General features: G+C 47.1%; 1 protein-coding gene across 3 annotated transcripts; it reads right to left on the bottom strand.

Moving 5' to 3' along the window:
• Positions 1-1,725: 1,725 nt before the first annotated feature.
• On the bottom strand, positions 1,726-21,775 carry nedd4a (NEDD4 E3 ubiquitin protein ligase a). Of its 3 annotated transcripts, XM_062470825.1 has the most exons (29): positions 21,498-21,775; positions 20,083-20,156; positions 18,262-18,340; positions 18,073-18,111; positions 16,483-16,536; positions 10,296-10,346; positions 9,839-9,900; positions 9,551-9,653; positions 8,881-9,044; positions 8,637-8,757; positions 7,783-8,061; positions 7,271-7,357; positions 7,034-7,153; positions 6,720-6,932; positions 6,543-6,620; positions 6,369-6,423; positions 6,207-6,265; positions 6,016-6,081; positions 5,638-5,867; positions 5,364-5,485; positions 5,174-5,244; positions 4,955-5,050; positions 4,749-4,822; positions 4,558-4,618; positions 4,409-4,468; positions 4,148-4,255; positions 3,974-4,070; positions 3,284-3,356; positions 1,726-3,167 (listed from the first exon to the last, which is right to left on the bottom strand). In XM_062470825.1, the coding sequence occupies exons 1-29, from the start codon at positions 21,540-21,542 to the stop codon at positions 3,065-3,067; spliced, it is 2,844 nt and encodes a 947-aa protein (XP_062326809.1). In that variant the 5' UTR covers positions 21,543-21,775; the 3' UTR covers positions 1,726-3,064. The 3 variants fall into 3 exon arrangements, with proteins under 3 accessions (XP_062326809.1, XP_062326807.1, XP_062326808.1); XM_062470823.1 differs by lacking the exons at positions 16,483-16,536; positions 18,073-18,111; positions 18,262-18,340; positions 20,083-20,156; positions 21,498-21,775 and adding an exon at positions 12,849-14,432; XM_062470824.1 differs by lacking the exons at positions 7,783-8,061; positions 16,483-16,536; positions 18,073-18,111; ... (1 more) ...; positions 20,083-20,156; positions 21,498-21,775 and adding an exon at positions 12,849-14,426.
• Between the last annotated feature and the right edge of the window lie 321 nt (positions 21,776-22,096).

Below are 22,096 nucleotides of genomic sequence, written 5' to 3'. Positions count from 1 at the left end.
GTCAGCGCTCATGCTCAACACAGCCCTGGTGGAGATCTGGGGTCTGGCAGAGAGGGAATGGAAACAACACACCATAATGCACACAGAGGCTGAATAAACATTTTAAAAAGTGTTTTGGACTGTCAGCCTATCAGTGGCCATTCAGTATTTAAACCTCACATTTATTTTTAATGTCCCTCAAGGAGAAGAGAGTGTTCTCAGTCTCTTAGAATGCAGGCAGGGCGGTGTGACCTCGTCTGAGAACAGTCACCACATGCTGTCCCATGGCGAGGAGAAACCCGTGCTGATGACAGTTTCCAATGTTTGACTGTGGGTGTATTGATCAAGCAGGGAATACATTGCAATATATTTGAAGCTGTGACAGTGAGTCCACATCACACAGGCCTGCTGCTGGGAAAGTGGTCACTGCAGATGGAGATGCTTCATGGAAATGAAACACATTCTCCTGTGGAAAGGCCTCATTGATGGGAGCCGGACAGCTGCCGGGTGGAGGCAGATATTGATCCAGCGTTCATCTCTTATTGTGCTGAGTGTTACCATCTCCCCCCTCCCAGACCCCTCCCTCTCCACACCAGCGCCTCGGCCAGCTGTAGACCTCACTTTCACACATGCTGAAACACACAATCACAACCCTGAACCTCACACCATGACACATGCTGAAACATACAATCACAACCCTGAACCTCACACTATCACACACACTGAAACATACATTTGGTGAGGTTTCTGAGTCATAAGCCTGACCCTCACAGACACCAAAACACAATGACAACCTCCTTCACACAACTCTGAAATATTAAGTCATAACCCCAACTCTTCCACACAAGTCAATGTTAATGTTAATCTGGTCTATTGACCTGCAGTATGCTTGGTGATTGTATACAAACCTGCTAAATACTTAATGCATAAATAACTATTTGATAGCAGTCATTTAGTATGGTCCTTATTGCTGTTGTCACAAGCAATGCTCTTACATAACATGGGAAAGTTATCATCTAGATTCTTCTTTGCTGACCCCTCACACAAGCAGGGGTGGGGTGTCTTGAGGGTTTTTGATTAGGAATTGGGTTTGGGCATCTGCCAATATGGCCGTGTTTGGAACCAGAGTGACGGTGTGGGGGTGTTTGAGAGGTCAGGCAGGGGGCCAGATCGATACTGGACGAAGCCTTTGCCATCCTGCTCATGACAAACCCCTCCCACTCTGACCTTCGTTGAGTCGAGTGCACAGGCCTAAAAGGGAGGTGAACTTTGACCTCTGACCTCTCAGTCAGTGCTCTGCAGGACTAAGGCTGTTTAGCTGAATCATGTGAATGGACCCTGCCACAATAGATGGTCTTCCTTTCACAGACTTTTGTTGATACCCAACAACAGATTAGAAGGTTGCAGATATATAGCAGTGCAGAGCCAATACTCCTGGCCTCCCTCACCACCATGACTGGTGAGAAAGTATCTCAGTAATCAATCACATCAACACAGCTTCAGCTACAGAGCTGGGCTTTAGCTGGTACCAACCAATGATAATAGACTGTGCAGCAAAGAGCTGCTGGGTGACTGCTATGAGGAAACACTATGTCTATATGATATCTGCACTTTTGCAAACTAATCAATGTGATGACCCAACACGGGCATCAGCACACCCCTGTGGAGACACTGTATTACAGCAGAGCTGAGCATGAAGTTGCCAAGAAGAAAAAATGTGACAGTTAAAAAATCAATCACAACAGGTTACAGCTTGAATTGCAGTGAATTTATTTTTCGAAATATTCTGCCATTTACTTCAGCAAGGCATCAAAACATACAGCTCTTTTAAACAAAGTTCTGAACCTTTATTGAATAATTTCCATTATTGATATAAAATGCACTTACATCTGTCAGAATGACATCTGACATATTTGATATTAAACAATAAATTAAGTATCTATGTTGAAACTATTCAGAATGACATAAAATTATACAATTACCAATATTTCCATTCAAGGATAAGAGCATTGTAAAATATGAGCAGAAACACATTACAAATGAAGGCATCATAATTCAACAGTATAAATCACCAGCAAAATAATGTGCTTATTTTCAGCAATGTTTACATGTAAACATACTCAAGTAAAATGTGCACTTAAAAGCATAGGATAACCATAAAATGATGCTTATTGAAGCAGATAGGTGATATTTTGGCAAAGACCAATACACTGTAAGACTTAAGCTATTTCAACAAGGTGCTTTATTTTATTAAAGCAAAGGTATAAAATGTAGTTCAAGAAAAAAGAAACAGACTAAAACATATTCCTTTATCAATAATCTGTAAACATACCAGAGTGTAAACGTATGCTTTTGCTTTCATAAAATGAGATTATGGGATAGAGCAAGCAATCACGTCAGTCCCTTTCAAGAAATCATCTCAGGCAACAAATGTACAGCCCTCAGTGGAGAACTGTCAGTACGTATATATGACAGTTCTTTATATATAATGTTTTATAGAACAATTATAAAGTTGAAGAGCTCTTACAAACACAGCTCTTTAGTAGAACAGCAGAAGCAATCATTTCTTGTGTTTATCAGGATAGAGAACAGTGTGATACGTAGAAGTGCTTAGGGGAAGAGCGCCGAGCAACGTGTCCAGTAACATTCCCAGGAGGTTCCTTCAATGGCTCATACACTAACCAACACCCCCTGTATACTTAACCTTACAATACTTTGGACAACATATTGATCATGGATGGAGTCAAGGGTATATATAGCTATAATGAGTTTGATTAACTGGTTAAGTATACTGTACATAAATACATATTTAAACTGTGATAGTTAGTCAAACAGCAGGAAGTGATTTTCCCTCGTCTTCCTCTGGTCTCCATGGTGACATGGCTCTGTGATATTCTCCCTTTCTAAGGCTCGATAGGTCTGGTCTTGGCCAGGTCTGGGCCCAGGTCTAGTCTAGTATAGGCTAGTGGAGTCTGGTCCTAAGCCAGAGAGATCCATCATGGACTTTCTGCCGTCAGTGTCAGTCTCTGCTGCACCTCCACTTGTCTGTCCTCGCCCACTCCTGGGCCTCACCAGGGGCCCTATCTTAGTCCACTCCATCAAAGCCCTGGGCGTTCTCTATGGCGATGTGCAGCTTCTCTCTCAACTCCTCAAACGACTCATAGGGAGGCAGGTCAAGGCGGTTGAAGCTGAAGAAGAACAGAGGGGTCAGGAGACAAGTCTACTGTTGAGACAGAGAAACACCACCCGACTTGAGTTTAAGGTGAAGAATCCTTCTGACAGTGTGAGGGGGGGGGGGACTCACCATGTGTGGGCTCGAGGCAGCTTGTCTCTGGTGCCCCACTGCTCAATGGTAAAGTGCTGTGGTCCATTGGACCCTGAAAACACAAAGTCGGCACAAGATGAGAACCAGTGTTGTGCACGTTCATACCACTAATGAACTAGTTCAAAGTTCAGTTCATACAAGTAAATATGAATCGTTCACGTTCATAGTTCACCATTTAAATTCTGAACTAGTTCATAGTTCAGTTCATTTCATAGTTTTAAGGTGTGTGTTTACTGTGTGTAAAAATCCTGCAAAAAATAATAAGGTGCATCAGATCAGATGTAGTCGCTGAGTCTGCATCTCTGCTTTCACTTGCCATTTTTATGAGACGGAGAGCTGTTGTCTTGGAATACGTTGCTTGTTTGGTCTACGTGTGTGCAATGAATCATTGGTTTAGGTTAGGCTAAATGGCGAACATTTTACGGGCACTGAGCAACGACACGGTGCAAGCATTCGATTTAGACAGCGTCTCTTCTCTGGAGAAGGAAAACATTCCGTAACGTTTTAGCTAGACCTCAAATAATATGAATGTGTTCACCGTTCAAATTCATTATTTATCATTAAGTTGCGTTCAGTTCATCGTTCTCCTAAAAATGAACGCGTTCAATGAACGCGTTCATGCACAACACTGATAAGAACGCACAACGTCACCCAGCACGAACACCTCACCGTAGAGCTCTGCAAAGCCGTTCATCGGGACCCTGGAGGTCCCAGTCACAAACTGCAACAGGCGTATTCTCTTCTCAGCATCCATCAGCAGGACCGTCTGAGGAACAGCAGAGCACCACATTCTTGAACATCCGAACATACCAAAAAAAATAATCTAGAAGAGCTAAAGCTCACCTTCCAGAACCACTGGATGACTGGCTGGTTAGGGCAGTAGCCATTCTTGTATTTGGTGTTCTCTCGCCAGTCGTTCACGTCCACATCCCCTAGTCCACACATCAACAACTACAAGAGAGGGACAGACAAAAGAGAGGAGGGGAGGAGAGAGACAGAGAGAGAGAGAGACAGAGAGAGCAGAAAGTTAGACAATCTGTCCCCCTACTGGATAGAGGTTGGTGGACCACTATGCAGTAAGTGATGTTGAGGAGTGACACCCACCTCAAGCTCATTCTCATCAAATATCTTGATGAGATCCTGAGGTATCAGCTCATAGAATCCCTGGAGACAGAGAGAGCGAACGATGTGTTGAATCACAGTTATGACCAAACTACAAAAAACAACACATCATTAACCATCATGGTGTTTACCTCCTTGAAGGCTGTCATCTGTCTCAGAATTCGGTTCACAAACCTCCACTGCATAACGAGACTGGAGAGCACAAAACACCATGTCACCTACAGGTCAACGGCAGACACCACCCACAGCGCCCCCAACAGGACACTAGTGGAACACTGACATCCTATTCCCCTCTCTGTCACCAGAGGGCGGCGGTGCTTACTGGCTGTACTCCTTCTTGTTGTCGTCGGTGACGATTATCTCTGCCCCGCCCGGTTTCAGCTCGTGCTGATGTGTCTGCAGGAAGGGAGGAAAGGAGAGATGACAGGTGAGAGGAAATGCGAAACGATGACATTAGCACTTCAGAGAACATCACCTCCACCTTGGCTAAAGGAAGCAGAGAAGAACAGGAGGAGAGGAATGTGTCACCTGGCCGAACAGCTCTTCGTCGATGACGAATCTCAGGTCCAGGTCTGACGGGTCGTTCTCCAGGATCCACTTCAGGGAGTTGAAGTACTCACTGTCCTGAAACGCAACACAGCACATACTATCACCATGGTGACCCCCCCCTCAAACACATCGTGACCTGTCGCATGGCAACCCGTTACAGCTTCATGTGTACGATGTTGCAGCGTGCCGGCATCTCACCACAGACTCCATGTCGTGCAGGGTGATAGCTTTCTGCAGTGTCATCTTGTAGAAGGGCCTGATGAAAAAGGCTGGAGGAGAAAGAATACACACAGGCAAAGCATTGGGATGGAAGTCCCACAAGTCAGGTTTGGTTACTGGTCAGGGGGGGGGGGGGGGGGTCGCTGGGGGGGGGGTCGAGAAGCCTTACCGTCCAGCAGCTTCCCGTGGTAGACTGCCATGCCGGCCACTCGGCCTATAAACTTGAAGTAAGACAGGTGATCCTCATTACACAGGCCTGAGTTGGGGTTTATCTGCAGAGTATAGTTATCCCTGCAGGGAGATGGGGGGAGGAGGAGAGGAGGACGGAACATTATCCACCAGCTCTGGTCTTAGATCTCTCTAATCGAAATCACCACTGGTCATCGCCATGGTGACCCTGTCAAACAGTACTATTCAAACAAACACTGGCATAAGAGACTCACGTGGCAGAATACTCAAAAAGCCCATAATAAGGGTTGAACATCTCCTTGGAGATGAGGAAGAACCACTCTCTGGCCACGCCCCCGTAGTCCAGGCCCTTCTCCCCTTCAAACTCCACCCACAGCCGCGCCTTCAGGAAGTCCGCCCTCTTGACAGACAGGATGCGTCGGTACGAGTCCTCCAGCACAGCGCTGCGGCGGAGCTTCATCTCAAAGCGGTTGGGGATGTCGGCCTGAAGGAGAGAGAGGCTGGGTCAGGAGACACTGACCCACTCACACAACCAGGGGAACAGCCACGAGCACAGAGATCTGATAGAGAAATACTACCCCCTCCTGCTCTTGCTCAGCAACCCTATATGAATCTGGGGTGGGGGTACTTACCGGTTTCTTCAGCTTCTTTCGGAAGTAATCATACTTCTGTTTGTAGTCTCTGGAGTACGGCACAGCCTAGAATACACAGACATGGTCACAAGACCAGAAATCAATGATGGATATTTTATCATTTGCTAAATTATGCATCGATATAGACGTCCTGGAGAACCTGACTCCAGCTGGATCCGATCTGTACTCACTGGCCCGGTGATGGCAGAGTTCTGCAGACGAGGATCGTCCCACTGGGTGTTCTTAGTGTCTGAACAAGCACAGTAAGGAGGAGGGCAGAGAGAGGTTCTGTCACTGTTGAAGAGGGGTTGGGAAACTGGTGGTGGTTTTGTCGATCTCTACTTTCTACTTACTATGATCGATGTAGAATATCCTGCCATCACTGTGGACCCTCTCCTCCCAGCCAGGCTTGGACAGCGGACACACAACACAAAGATTACTTCCTGTTTCCTCCCCACACCAGCACAAACATCACTTCCTGTTAACTCACAACATAGAGACAGGCATGATGTCATTGGAGGACTCACCGGCATGGGCCCAAGGTCAGTGGGATCGAGCGACGGTCTCTTCCTCATGTGCACAGGAATCTTCAACCTGGGGTCTTCCTGCTCAGGGCAAAATACAGGAAGTGAGTCACACAAACCAGTTTGAACTCCAAGGGTTGGCTCTCCAGACCAGAGTAGAGGGTCAGGTACGAGACTCACCCAGGAGGTGGTCTTGGTGTTGTGGTCGATGAAGAAGGGTCGTCCGTTGGGGGCGCTGCGGACCTCCCAGCCTGCGGGCATCAAACCGTACTCCTGCTTGGGCTGTGGGTTGGGGGAGTGCTGGGGGGAGGCCTCTGGAGACAGCATCGGGGGCTGGTATACCGTGGGGCTCACGGACAGGGTATTGTGGCCCCCTGCTCCTTCCGAAGTGATCTACACAACAGAGGGAGAGGAGTTGAGAGAGAGGGAGGTGAAAAAAGAGCGAGCGAGCGACATAGGGGGAGAGAGAGAGATGGATATCATCTACAGCCAACCTGTATGAGTGGTCGTGTCCAGGAGGTGATTCTGCTGTTGTGGTTGACGTAGTAGAGGCGTCCCTTACTGTCCTGCTTCTCCTCCCAGCCTGGCGGCAGGCCCTGGGAGGTGGGCAGCATCTGGAACACAACTCAGTCAGCAACAGAGCCAATAACAGCAAAGAAGCTTGGAGTGCACACACACACACACACACACACACACACAGAGCAGTGGTGGGCAGGCTGTGTAGTACACACCACAGGCTGGACAGGATGCTCTTCCACAGTCAGGGTCTGGACACTTCCTCTGCGGCTGGAGGGGCCTGAGTGGCTAGAGTGACCAGCCTGGGGAGGAAAACACCAACACAGCCATGAGAACCTTGTCTGAGCTAACCCAACCTAACATTGTATCCTCCCAACACAGCCATGAGAACCTTGTCTGATCTAACCCAAGTTAACATTGTATCCTCCCAACACAGTCGCAGTCTCTCCATGTCTAGTCAGGAACATATAGTGCTGAAGTGAGAGCACAGTGGTCACACATTACCACAGCCAGAGGGCGTCTCTACTACAGTGTTGTGTCCCTGTCTGGTCAAGAAACCTGCTCAAGCCAGTCAGACTGGTAATGGGAGTCATGGTAACAGGACCTATGGTACGAGATTTTGACGAGAGTCGTGGTAACGAGTCGTGGTAATGGGAGACGTGGTAACAAGAGTCGTGGCAACAGGGGCCGCGGTAACGGGAGGACGTAAAGAAAGTGCATTATTCACCGTGAGGGAGGTGCGTCTGTCTCCGTGCGTGGCTCCAGTGGCCTGCAGGTGGCTCAGCTCCTCGCAGAAAGAGTGGAACTCCAGGGGAGAGTGGGGTGGTGGGGGGGAGTGGAACCCCCTGGGGGAGTGAGGTGGGGGGGGGAAGTGGAACCCCATGGGGGAGTGAGGTGGTGGGGGGAAGTGGAACCCCATGGGGGAGTGAGGTGGTGGGGGGGAGCGCTGGCTGAGACCACTGCTACTGTACAGCGTGGAGTCATCATCTGTTATAATCTCCCAGCTCTGGAGGAGAGCACAGGCACAACAACAAATTGCTCAAAAACACCACAACACAGCGTTCAAAAACACAGCGTTCAAAAACACCAAAACACGCGCCTCAGGAATACAACACGCGGTTCTGAACAACACATTCAGTAAGCGTTTCTCCATCCAATCACACCGAGGCCTCAGTAAACCTCTGGCTTGGGTCAGGATTCAATTTACAAATAAGAATCAAATTCAGGTATGATCTCTATCAAACAGACAAACATTGTACAGTCATAACTATAGGCATCTCTTGGTAGCCTGAATAAAGATGATGAGTTATAGAGTGATTTGATGGTGACAGCTAGCTATACTCAGAGACTGGACACGCAAAAGCCACGTTTTTGACCAGCATGCAGCCGGGATCAATAAAACACATACTGACCTACAGCTTCGTACAACTACAGAGCAGTTGCTGTGTACAGATGGCGGCTACTAACATGAATTGATTTTTGACAGGAAAGGGTTGTGGACAGGATGTGATCATGGACAGGAAGTAGTCATGGAGAGGAAGATGTCATTAAGAGAAAGTGGTCAAGGACAGGAAGTGTTACCTCAGGAGACTCGTGTCTTTCCATGGCTTCCTCGTGGTCGGAGATCTGCCTGCGTGCTGTGAAGGCATGCTGGGCCTCCATGTGGATGGTCTGTCTCTGCTCCGCTTCCTCCTCACTGTCTCTGCACAGCGGGAATACACACACACACACACACACACACAGTTAGTCTTGAGAGTACTACCACAAGAGACCACAAGTTTACAATCCATTTGGACAGTGAAGAGTTTCTAGTGATCAGCCTTACTGTATGATTGGCCTGTGCCACTGCGTGGTCCTGGTGTCATGGTTGACGTAGTAGGTTCTGCCCAGGTTGTCCTGCCTCTCCTCCCAGCCAGGGGGCAGTGCAGGCAGCAGGTGGTTGTGTCTGGGACCCGACATGTCTTGCCCCTCCAGGAACTCCCACCCGGGCTGAAACACAAAAACTGATGTCACTCGATCCTTTTCCAGCAGCCAATGTCTTCTCAAGTCGAAAAGATTTGCAGTTTCTCTGAGACCCGGGTGTCCCCCGGGTGAGACCCGGGTGTCCCCCGGGTGCTCCCTGCCCTCCGATCTCCCAAAGTGGTCTGGACTCGCACCTTGCCAGGCTCGTGGAGGGACTAATATAGGACAGTTTTTTTTAATCAAACTAGCCAACACTAGCATCCATTTGAAGAATGATGACTGGTTCTATGAATACCAGGGGAGCAAGCAGTCAGCCAGTCAGTCTCCAGGGCTGGTGACATCAGGCCCTCTGGGCTGAGGGCAGTGACACACTGGGGCTGAGAGGCTCAGCTGTCACACCCTGGAGCTGTGGTTGTTGTGTTTTTAAAACTGCTCAAGCTGCCGGTGGCTTTATCCATTTAGCTACAATGTTTAATTCATTAATGCATTCATAATACATGAATTAGATGATTTGTTTATCCATGGGGTCTTACATCAGTGTCATCTGTCTGGTCTGCAGCTTCCTCCTCTGAGGCAGGAGTTTTAGGCAGGTAGGTCATTTTCAGACGCAGCTGACCTTTGACCCTGGACTTGTGGCTGCACAACGAACACAAAGTCAACAATGAACTCAAACAGTGAGATCTTTATATATGCTTTAAACATATCTCAGTTTAAATCAAACAAAATGTAATAAAAACAAACTAAATTATATATATTTTTCAAATGCTAATATGAGTATGTGGAGCTGAAAACAGAAGGGAGAACGATGAGAGGATGCTAACCTTCTTGGGTGAAGTAGAAAATCCTTGAATGTGAATGGCCTTTCAATGTTAGGATTTTCTGTCTGAAACAAAACAAAACAAAAAAGCTTAGCACTTTAAAAATGGTAAGAGTAGAATTACTATGCAGGCTTTACTCTACATAGTCTGTTTCCATGTGGAGTAGCACTATACTACATGTACCATAGCACTTTGACTTGTGGTGGAGGGGTCTGTGTACCGTGTGGAATGAGTAGCACAAACAAGACAGCTCTTTTTCCATAAGGGAAACAGAGACACTTAGTAATGAGGGTTTCAATGTTTACATGAGGTCATGGTTGGGTCAAGGTAAAACGCAACGGTTATAAAAGACAGTACATCAACACTAATGAGTTGATGGAATGTGAGTTAGCCGAGACTCAGGGACGTAAACACAGTGGACGGTGAAGGTGTTCTGGAGGAGACGGAGTCCTGCTCTCACCGAGATGTGTTGTAACGGGACGTCCACCTGACCCAGAAAGTCATCGCGCGTCTGCCAGAGAAAGGGACACAGACATTTACAGGCAATCTCTTTTGAAAGGGTGTGGTTGTTATGTACGGTATAGGCTCACACACAGGCACACACAGGTACACACCCACACACATGCGCACACACACACCCACACAGAGCTTAAAGGATGACTCATGTCAAGAGGCTACATCACATGACTGGTCTAGATATACCTGTGCTCCATGAATGGTCACCTCTACTGTGGTACTGTGGTACTGACTTGCCTCACAGAACCCTATACTTAATATCTCACAGATAATACAAGCCATGACCTCACCTTTAAAGCCCTACTTAAAAACGACTTGTCAAACCATAAACCTCAACATTCTAAACTATTGTAATCTCAACAGGTCGTAACAATGCAACAGATCATTTAGCCCGTAGATCCCTGGGCTAAACCAGGCAGGCCAGTCTCTCTCTGACCACACATGCACAGTCTGGGGCTCCTCTGCTCTGCACTGTGTTACTAAGGAACAACCCCAAATGAAGGTCATCCTACGTCACTGAGGTCTCTGTGATGCCATTATTGTTCAACACATCACATGGTCAGGAAAAACAGGCAAAAAAAAAAAAAATCCAAACAAATGTACTAAAGTAGAGCTGTGGGTCCATGGCCCGTTCACCTCAGAGCGTCCAGTCAGGCCTGTCTCCTTAAAACACAGGCTGCAAGCCAAGGTCCTGCTGATGGTCAGCAAATAACACATCTAGTAGGTAGCAGTAACCCAGCAGAGACTCTCAACAACCAGCAGCCAATAAAGAGAGTGAGGGGAGAGAGACCACGGCCTTGGCCTGCTAGTTCAACAGCCAGGATTTAATGACCTGTGCAGGGAAAGATAAGCGTTGTTTTTCTCTAGTGGTGTGTGTTTGTGTTTATGTCCCCGTGTGTGTGTGTCTTTGTGTTTGCCAACAGACCACCTCCACAGCATTAAACCCAACAGGGCCAGCCAAACACCACTGCACTGCTCTCAACTTGTCTTACTGTCGAGCCTGCAACAACACTACATAGAGAAGGTCAGATAACAAAGTGTCACAATCACAGCTTGACGGGTTCCACACACGGGTCCAATTTAAATATCCAAATATTATTTTCACCTGACCTCTAGGTCAATTGTTTCTCTCAAAAAAGACATGATGAATCAGCACTGTAGATTATCTAGTAGGGGTTTATATGAGCTGCTAGACTGGAGCAGGAGCTATGCAGCTGGGAGGTCTTCTGTCCTTAATGAGCATATAGAGTTTAGCTGGTACGGCTTTGGCTAATTGCTAGCGCAGGTCTTTCCTGACAAGCTGCTAAATGCAGAGAGGAAGAGGGGGAGGAGGGTGGGAGAGAGAGGACCTGACACCTGATGCTTTGCAAACATGGCCTAGCAGGGGCACCCACAGTGAAGGGAACACAGCACTCTTTTACTGCAAAAGGCTCAGCCTGTCCAAAGCCTGCATAACATGCCCCCCCCCCACCCCTCCCTACAGCCACCCAAGATGGTTGAGATGACTGGGCTGTGCTCTGGTGTCACGTTGGTAAATCTGAGTCCCCTGCCCACAGCAGTGCTTCAGCCACCAGACTATCTGGAGTCAGGGGGAATATTTTGGAAGTGCTTTATTTATAGAGAGGGGTGTGGGGGTGGGGGTGTGGGGCTCTGGCTGCCTTTCCAAAACTAAAATTAGCCTGGGGTAAATACTTAAACTGATTACTCAAAGCGTTAACAGAATAATAAAAATGGAGAACCCCACTAAACCAAAGCATGCATGTAGACACGCACACACACACACGCACCCGCTCACACACACAAATACACTAGGTAGGCTATCCAATGAATCCTGTTTTCTCTCTACTGTTCCAGGATCTAGCCTGGCTTACTATGATGCAACCAAATGCCTCACAATGTTTTTTCACATAGAGCATGTTATTTGTAAGACTGCTGTAGATGCTCAGCAGCTAAGTTTAACCTCTGCTTGCTTGTACAACAAGTAGTCCTAAAAGTTAACAGATTTAGAGACATAAACACGTACGCTATGCTAAGCTAACACAGCTAGCTGCATGTATGCTAACATAGCTAGCTACATATAGGCTAACATGTTGGCTAGCACTAGCCTACACAGCTAGCTATGGGATCCTCTTAAGACCCATATCAAGGAGGGGACGTTGTCAAAGGTAAAACTGCTACATGGAAACTTGGCAGTTTCTATGTACAATAAACAAACAATACACATTATTTTTTTTCTAAGAATCACTCATTACACCCCTTCACTGCATTCACTTTCATCTGACACCTCAAAGCGTTTCTGAGTAATGTCACATTTGATGTGTTTTGATGTCACAACAAAACAGTCACAGTCTTGCACTGTCACAGGTAACACCATAAATAACATGCCAAGTTCTAATGTATACTCCCATTCTACTAAGTATTATCTATCATGTCATTATTATCACTTGACAACCACCTTGCTAAATTGAAAACACAAAACAACCAAAAAAAGACTCACCCTGGTGTTGAGTCCAGGATTCATATGAACATGATCCCTTCTCTGATTAGTGTTTACATCAGTAACAGAGCCAGAGACCCTGGCCCCAGAGCCGTGAGACACTCGTATGTGAACATGTGGAGAGCCAGCCTGTGAGCTGGCCAGCTTGGGGTTGGAAACGTGACATGAGATTCCGGTATTGGGGTAGGGGACTTCCAGGGAAAAGCTCCTCTGTAAAGCACGATGACCAGCGATTTGCCCTGGCATTTCCTGTCCATTGCCGGTCTGGCAGGCAGGGTGGTGGCTCCTTTCAGACAGTTTAGCAGAGGGGGGCAGGCTAGCGGACGTGCTGCGGAACAGCCTGATGTGCCTGTGAGAGTTCTTCCCCTCCTGCTGTGGACTCTCAGGGTGCTCCACACTGACCGCAGCCCTAGCAAGCACACCCTTCCCAGACAACACTACAGGCCTCTGGTGGGCAAAGTGCAACAGCACACTGGAGTGGCGACCTGGCGGCCTGTCTAAAGTAGCTGACCTGTCAGGAGTTCTGCCGTCCTCCATATTGTATCTCAGTTCATCCAAAAAAGGAACATTGAAATGCACCACGGGCCTAGCATCCCTGAACTCGGATGATGGACAACTGTTCTTGGACAGTCGCAGGCCGTTGAGTGCCGTAGCGATGGATCCCTTGGAGGTGACCGTGTCGTCGTCTGTGGAGGATTCGCTGGCGGACAGCTGGAGTTGGTGGGAGGTCTGGAAGCAGCCCCTGGCCAGTGGGAGGGCAGGGAGAGCCACCGGGCTGACGGGGGAGGCTGGTGGCGTGCTGCAGGGGCTCCGGGGGAAGATGACCAGCGAGGAGCAACGCCTCAGTGGCACCCGGGCCTTCCTACGCGGGAGGCTCCTGTCCTGGGCCACCCGCCGCGTCTCTGGGAGCTCCGGCTCAAAAATACTGCTGCTGCTGCAGTACCCGGCGTCGCTGGCCGTGCTGCTGCTACTACTGGAGCCCCCGTCAGACACGCTCCCTGCCCCCCCCTCACTGCCCCCAGCCTCCCCATCCTCCACTCCCCCCTCCTGCTCGCCGTGGAGCTTGGCGCAGGGCTGCAGAGAGATCTGCAGGGTGCTCTTCCTGCTGCCTCCGGCAGGGTTAACCTTGGGTATGAACACGGAGGAGTAGCGCTGCAGATTAGCGTCCTCTGGCGACAGCGGGGGCAGAGCCAACTGTCCAGGAGTCACCTTCATGTGGAGGGAGCTGTGGGCTGGGCTTTCAGTGGGGCCGCGGCCAGTCTCGCCACTCTCCTCACCATGGCTGCTCAGGCTCTCTGACAGAGGGTCTGTGTTACTTCTCCTCGACGCAAAATGCAAACGGAGCTGGCGTGCCATCCGTTTAGCTCTCTAATCCCACCCGAGCCGAGGGGCACTGCATGGCAGGGCCTCACGGCTGAGAAAGTACAGTGAAGCAACTGCTCAGTCCTGTTCCGTGATTACCAGCATTAGCGGCAGCACATAGCCAAAATAGCTCTTGTGACAAGCTGCATTCCTCTGCTGCTGGAAGGCTATTAGTCAAGGCAGGTCAAAAGAACTCTTCTCAGCCTCAGCCTGAAACAACCACTGTGGTCCACTTCTTTAAGGAGTTAGATCCACACTTGATCCACACAGAGCAGCACTGGCACTTTAAGGGGTAGAACTCACTGAAACAATTCAGCCAAGCCTCAACCCCAGGCTCGGCCCCAGCCTCACGGAATCAGTGTCTTCTGCCGTCTATCCTCACAGAGTCTACCACAGCCCTGGCCCAGCTCCTGGTCACCCTCTGACAGGATTAAAGAGCCCAGCAATGTACCAGCTCAGTAGAGGGACTGCCTCTCAGACCACTCACTCAAGACTCTGCCTTCTCGATGCTGCCGGGCGGATAGTGTTTCCTTGCCTGTACCGCGTCCCTCAAATATTTTTACCCACCGGTATAGAATTACAGGAAATCAAGAGGAATGAGTTTTAACATAATTCTACATCAACCTTAAAGGATAGGGTATCCTTGTAGTAGCCATTTTGGGAAAACACCACGGCCTGGTCCAATTTACAGTGAAGCTACTTCTGCTGGTTATGATAACTGCAGAAGTCAGCTAGCTCATAAAACGGTGTGCCTGAGCTCTGCAGCATCCCTCTGAACCCCAGATAAAGCCACGAGGGCTTTAGGATGACGGCCCTGTTTCATAATGAACAGAGGAAGAAAAGGAGACGTACTACTGTGGTGAAGATCCCCCACTCGACATATTAAAATCATTCCTGTTCATCCAGCCTTGCTAACACACCTCAACATACAGTAGCTACGTGTAGCTCAAGTCGAGACTCTGCTCAGGGAACACACACATTGGTCAGCTACATCACCTGTAATCGGACTCTCAATGTAACAACCAAAAGCTGAGTAGATCTGCCACACACCCGTCACAGGACTATTATGTGAGTTCAGAGCTATTCTGGGGGGTTGTAGCCATGCTGGCCGGCAGGTCAATGACATAGTGTGATGGTATTAAGGGAGTCCAGATGAGGAGATGACTCACCAGCAGAGAGCGTGTGACGCAGGGACCCCTCCCACGTCACAACCCCTGGCACCGCGTGACACTATTCCCACCTCACCATATAGTATGAATCCCTCCCTCCCGCCCGCACCGCAACCCTTAAACTGCACCTAGACACAGGTCTGCACTAGACACAAACACATTAGGCTATATGTGGTCTGGTGGCATTCTGCCATTAAGTGAATCTCAGACCATTCCAAAGTCGTTTGATTTTCCCTAGCATGTAGAGTCCCTCCCCGTCAGGGATTAGGCCTAATCTTGGTGTTGGGAATTCAAAGCGAGCCCTTCCACGGTGTCTGGTGTCAGAGACAGCGACATCGCTCCAGTCAGCAGCAGGTCTGAGCTCTGGCTCGTTAGACCCACACCATCTGGAGACCCTGGCCTGATGGGTCTGGGCCTGCTCCAACATGTCCACCATCACCGCGGGAGAAAGGGAGGATATTCTATAGGAACACTGGCAGGGGTATGCCACCCCTTCACACACTACCCCACGTCAGTGTATGTAGACTACATAATGCATGCTACCATCTGCTAACGTCCACACTCAGGCCTGGTGTTATGCTATCTCATCTCAATATCTTAAACCACTAACTAATCTCCTGTTAGAGTCTATTATGTGGACTTCTGGTTAACCATTACCCCCATTAGTCAGGTGTCCCCGGGCACATAAGTACTTAACAAAAGTAATAGCTGACCCGGTAACACTACAGATTTTTTATGAGATCAAGACAGTTTAACTCTTTAGAGAAGAGTGTATTACATTTCCTAGATATTTTTTAAAGAGGCAACCTTCAATTCAAGCAGGCCAGGTTTATTTGTGGCAGTGCTGGGCTAAACCCCAAAGGTTTAGCCCAGTACAACCCAGCTACACCTAATCACTGTTGGCTTTCTTATTATATACTCTATAACCACTTCACATACAACCATCCCTGCAGTGACAAAAGCCCATTGGAAATTGGTTCAGTTTCCTTCACACACCTGGGCCACTGTCAATATCAGTCTACTGCTAATACACAAATATTGAAGAGAATATATGCGAATATGTCCTTGTGGAAGCAGTTTCACCTCCACCAGAATCTACCTACCAGGCGGTTCTCATCAAACACTTCCAGCAGCAGACGATGCTTCCTGGGATGAACCTGGAACACAGAATACAACATCAAACTGATCAAAACATCTGCATAATATGCCATCCATACAGCACACCTGAGAAAATGTGCACTTCTGTTGGACACTTTTGTAGTTACAAAGGCTGTTGGCTTTGTGTCCATGTCCTTGGAAAGTAGGCCACATTGAATGACCCGATAATTCCATTTTAGTAATACAGTAGTTATCTTTGTATGTGTTTATACAACAACCCTGCTCTTTCTAACCATGTTAACAGTGTGGCTAACAATGACTCACTAAGTCTCCATCAAGGTTAGAAGAGACAAAGTTTAGGTGAATCATTAGACATTCTGTCAGTTACAGCCAGCTCTTTCACTCTTTTATAGAACAGTGAATACATGCTCCTAGATATATATATATATATTTGCATTGGCAGAACATTTCAAGCAGCCCCTACAGTACATAAGGGTGGTGTCTGAGCGTTGAGTCACAACCAGATTTTAGCCATGCTAGAAGGTAGCGCCCATGAGGTGTAAAACATGAGACGCTTCTGAGTGTGGGTGAAGCCTGCCTCCAGCGCCAGGAGTCAACCTGGAGGGAGTCCTATAGCCCACAGGCTTCAGGGGTACAAATAGACTGTGACTCACTATCCTTACACCAGAAATCCAGCGACAGTGAAAAGCAAGGATAGGCCCATTATATAGTACTAATGTGTCCTTCATCAACACAATTACCTGACCCTACATATTAAGCCTGCATTTCTGATGACAATGAAGTAGCAAACACAATCTGGTCTCAGCCCCTCTGATCCTGTTCACCTCAAGCTAGCCCTGCACAGGAAAGACCAGCCCTGCACAGGAAAGACCAGCCCTGCACAGGCAAGCAGACACGCCAAACCAAGACCAGCCCTGCACAGGAAAGACCAGCCCTGCAAAGGAAAGACCAGCCCTGCACAGGCAAGCAGACACGCCAAACCAAGACCAGCCCTGCAAAGGCAAGCAGACACGCCAAACCAAGACCAGCCCTGCACAGGAAAGACCAGCCCTGCACAGGAAAGACCAGCCCTGCACAGGCAAGCAGACACGCCAACCCAAGACCAGCCCTGCACAGGAAAGACCAGCCCTGCACAGGAAAGACCAGCCCTGCACAGGAAAGACCAGCCCTGCACAGGAAAGACCAGCCCTGCACAGGCAAGCAGACACGCCGAACCAAGACCAGCCCTGAACAGGCAAGACCAACCCTGAACAGGCAAGCAACCACACTGAACCAAGACGCCACACACTTACACTGTGAGCTAGGTGTGCTTACTCTGTAATGCTTTGTAAGAAAAACAGTTGGAATGTTGTTGGTCTGGATCTCAGCTTCCACCTGTCAAAGAGATCTCACTACCGAAGAGGAACCTGCCACTAAAAGTCCATTCAGAAATGTGGAGGGGTGAGGGGACAACTCCAGAGGGGAGAGAGACAGGTGACCAGATGCTAAAGACTAGGTTTCCATGTGCTGCCCTTGCCTGTTTAACACACACATATACACATCAATATGTTTGCCTGGTAGCATAATTCACTTACTCTGAAGTAGAATTCCTCATTCCACTTTGGGTCCAGTGTCTTCATGGAAGGAGGAGGAACAGGTGCAGAATAACAGGTGTTAGATGGAGCAGGGTTGCTGCCTTAAAGGCTAACAAAAATACATAACTCTGCAATTTCAGAGAACATTAGATCCTCTACCAACACATACTCAGCAACTTGGCTACTTACCTTCTTGATAGTTTTTGTCTGGAGGCTGGTTAGTTCTCCATTGACAGGGTCATACAAAGATATTCTTGTATATGGATCACTGTGGTAAAAGAAAATGCAGTAGATATTCAATTGTTAAAAAGAATGTCATGTTAAATAATCACCAACAAGCTTCACATTGTCAGCCTAATATAAACATGAATGAATAGGAAAAATAATTTAAAGATGCCGTAAAGCAAATTCCATGATTTGCTTTTCAGTACATTATATACGTGTGAAATGAGTTCCTGAAAGCATGTGCAAAGCGCGAAAACGTTGTTGCACTGAAATGTGGAGTTAGACCGTCTCTTCCGTTTTCAGCTCAGGTTTTGTATAGGCGGAGCCAAAATCCGACCTATCTACGTCAGACCACAGATGGTTGCATTCTGTTACTCAGCTGGTACGATGCAAAGACAAAGTAATTAACACATAAAACACTCAGAGACTGCAGGTAGGTCTGTTCTGATATCTGCAATTGATTTAGCTAGTGTTGCTGCTGTTGCTAAAATCAATAAATTCGAGGGGGCGGAGCTTCAGCTCCTTCAGGCGACACGCCCCCCCAGTCTCAAGCAGAGAAGACTGCTGATTTTCTCACGATTTCAAAGCCTAATTAAACATACTTGTCAGTGTTCAAAATTGGATGGGTAGTTAACAACACATTCTTCTGTGGTGTGATGAACTTAAAACTCATTTTCAATTTTTCAGAATCAGAATGGGATTTATTCGCCATGAAAGTTTGCACAGACAAGGAATTTGCTTTGGCAGGAAGGTGCATACAATAAACATATAGGGACCTAAAATTTGTAATATGTGGACTATCTATACTAAGGGTACATAAACTAGCAGTACTAAGTGGAATTAGAATTAAATAAAATATACAATAAAATAAAATATAAGTTGCCACTTTACAGCATCTTTAATTCACTAAATAAATACAATTTTCTATAAAATAATATAAAAACAATATAATGTGACTCGGGTTAGGGTCCTCTGTGGACACTAAATTCCTATGTACCCAAGACATCCTAGACGGCACTGTACCTTTACGGTGAAGACGAGGGCCAGCCGCCACACCCTAAAGTAGTCTAGTTGTGTCAATAAACAACAAACAAGCCCTGTGGGCCAGGGGCTGGGTAGCACCCATTACTGAGAGCTGATCTGGACAGGATATAGTGCAGGCGGATTCAGGAAGGAGCCCCAAGGTTCTGCCCGTGTAGCAGGGACAGAGAGACCAACCACTACCTCTAGCACCATCTACAGGTGTCACTTATGGATATATTTTGAAGATTGACAGCTCTCCATTTGTGCAGGCAAATCAGTTTCCTGACAGCCTGTTAGTACTGGCAGTAAGCTGGGTTTGTGCCATGAGTTTCCTTAACCCTATCTCTGAAGCTAACATGAGAGTAATGTTGTGTAGGTCTCAGTTGAAAGACATTTTAGACTTCCTCTAGAGTGAGCCTCGCTGATAAGGAAGCATAGTTACACAAAGCAGCTCATGTTTCTACCTGCAGGTTGGTACGCAGCTTGGATGCACACCGGCAGGCCCACTGTGTTTACACATCAGACTTACCAACCAGCAACAAATCACGGCCTGAGCTGGATATAAAGTGTCCTGTTTAAACAAACACTTGGACCCACTGACAGCCTATTGAACTCTTGACTGTGTTTTGAGAGGAAACAGCACCTTGAGATACAAGGCTTCATTGAATCTTCACATTCAAATAGTTAAAATGTTATAAAAAAAATCATGACAAGTTTGCTTGTATGAGGGCAGTTAGGTTAGACTTTATTTCTATGACTGACCTGGCCCCAAGGATATCCTTCTTAGCTAGCCCGATTCCAGCGATGACTTTAACTCTGAGAATCCTTGATTCCACCTGTAATGACATCATAATAATTTAAAGTCTCATGGGAACATCAGTTACTCCAACTGACAGATTCAAGTAACTGTTGATGTAACGATTCATCGGGAGTGGGTTAACATCTATCGAATTGCCATTACTGTAAATTATACTGCACAGTCGGACCGCCCCGTCCAGAGTTTGAGAAGTCGTTTGGTGTATCATGTGCACCGGAATGTGGAACCCGATGTATCCAGATTTATCAATAACGAATTAGATTTGATCGTTCGTAGCGTGAAAATGTATTATACTTTTAGTACTGAGTAAAACAATTAACTTTTTATTTTACTGAACTGAAACAACTAATGTAATTGTGCCTACAGTGTTTATTCGTTTCTAACGTCCCAACTCGGTAACTCCAAGACGTTCACATCTCGTTTGTAACTCACTCACTGATCTTTCAGACAGCACATAAACACAGCGAATCACTGCCAGGAAACTACATTGTATCAGCCTGGTGTTTGACATCTCAGGTACCACGTGCTTGCTCATGCTTTACAGAAAATATTAGTCATACACAGTGCTCTATACTATTTCGCAATAACTCACAATAGAGCCAGAAGAAGAATTGCCTTATCATTAGTCTACTGCCAATGGTAGCTCCTCCTGAGTCCTTGAGACCTCGGACGGACTTTATCAGAGAGGGGGTTCTAAAGCTTTGTGCAGCACGTGCCCCTCCTTGCTGCCCTCGACTACACGCCAACACACGTACCCCAACTCCATTACGCCACAGTCGCATACACCCCTTATGAGTACACTTGTTTTATTGGAAACCCGGCAGTATTAATTAATTTTACAGTTATTTGACTATATCTTATTCATGTTATCTACATGTGTGTGATGTTGTCTGTTGCATGTATCCAACTCCTGGAGATTGGGAAAATGCCCAAACCCTTCACATACATCTCTAAAAAACTCCTTTTTTCATTTGAATTTCACTTAGTGAAGGAACGTCACGTGTACGGGTAAACCAGTAACTAAAATGTTCTTAAAGTCAAGTTCATTCAGCCCCTTTCGATGTAAATCCAGATAACGTATTTATGAGTGTACTAGCAATATTCGTAACGTCCATTTTCAACATGTCGACTACCAGTGCGTGAATGCCAAAAGTGCATCGGTGGAACATAGTTGGCCAGGCATTCAAAACGATGTACCACTTTTAGCTATAATTTCAAAAATTGGTAGCTGGCTAATGTGCCATCAAGCTATTAGGGCACTCATTTGACTACCAGAACACAGTTTTACCTATTACTTGGTTTGATTTCTTATCAAACAACTTTGATATCAAAGAATCCAGACACATAAATCCACATTTACCTCATCTGTCTCAAGTCCTCGGACCTCGGGAGTGAGTGCGGCCATGCTTAGCGAGCTGGCTAACTAGCGAGCAGGCTGTGTCCTCTTCTCTCGCGGATGGATGTATTCCAGCCACCCAGTGAATATTTAGGAAAAGGTCCAGGTGACAGCACTGCAGATATTGAGAGATCTGTCTCTCCGTTTGTTAGATACAGTAACTACTGTCAGAACACTGGTCGAGTTACGTCTTGTTATTATCACCCATCTCCTCCCCCTCCCTTGCCACCCTGCCACGCCTCCTACTCACGTAGTTTGACATAGCATTGACAGGAGACGGTCGCAGGAAGTCCCCTGACTAAAGCCGAGTAGAGCTGGTTCTACAGGGATAGATTTGCTATGTGTCATTTGCAAATGACACATAGATGTGTCATTTGAAAAGGTACAGAAATCAATTTATCATGTAAAGTTATTTACTTTAAGAGACCTCCATACACGATGTCCTTATATTATTCTCTAAAACCATGTGTTTATGTCACTACAATTTATGACCATTTGGGAAATGTGCAATTAGTCAATGAAATCCGGTCTTGTTTTTGGAGGACCGGCGGAGGGTGCGAAAT

The sequence above is a fragment of the Osmerus eperlanus genome, chromosome 10 (genome assembly GCF_963692335.1).
Source record: "Osmerus eperlanus chromosome 10, fOsmEpe2.1, whole genome shotgun sequence".
NCBI lineage: Eukaryota > Metazoa > Chordata > Actinopteri > Osmeriformes > Osmeridae > Osmerus > Osmerus eperlanus.
The sequence above is the reverse complement of the archived record's forward strand: the minus strand, read 5'-3'. Positions and strand labels throughout refer to the sequence as shown.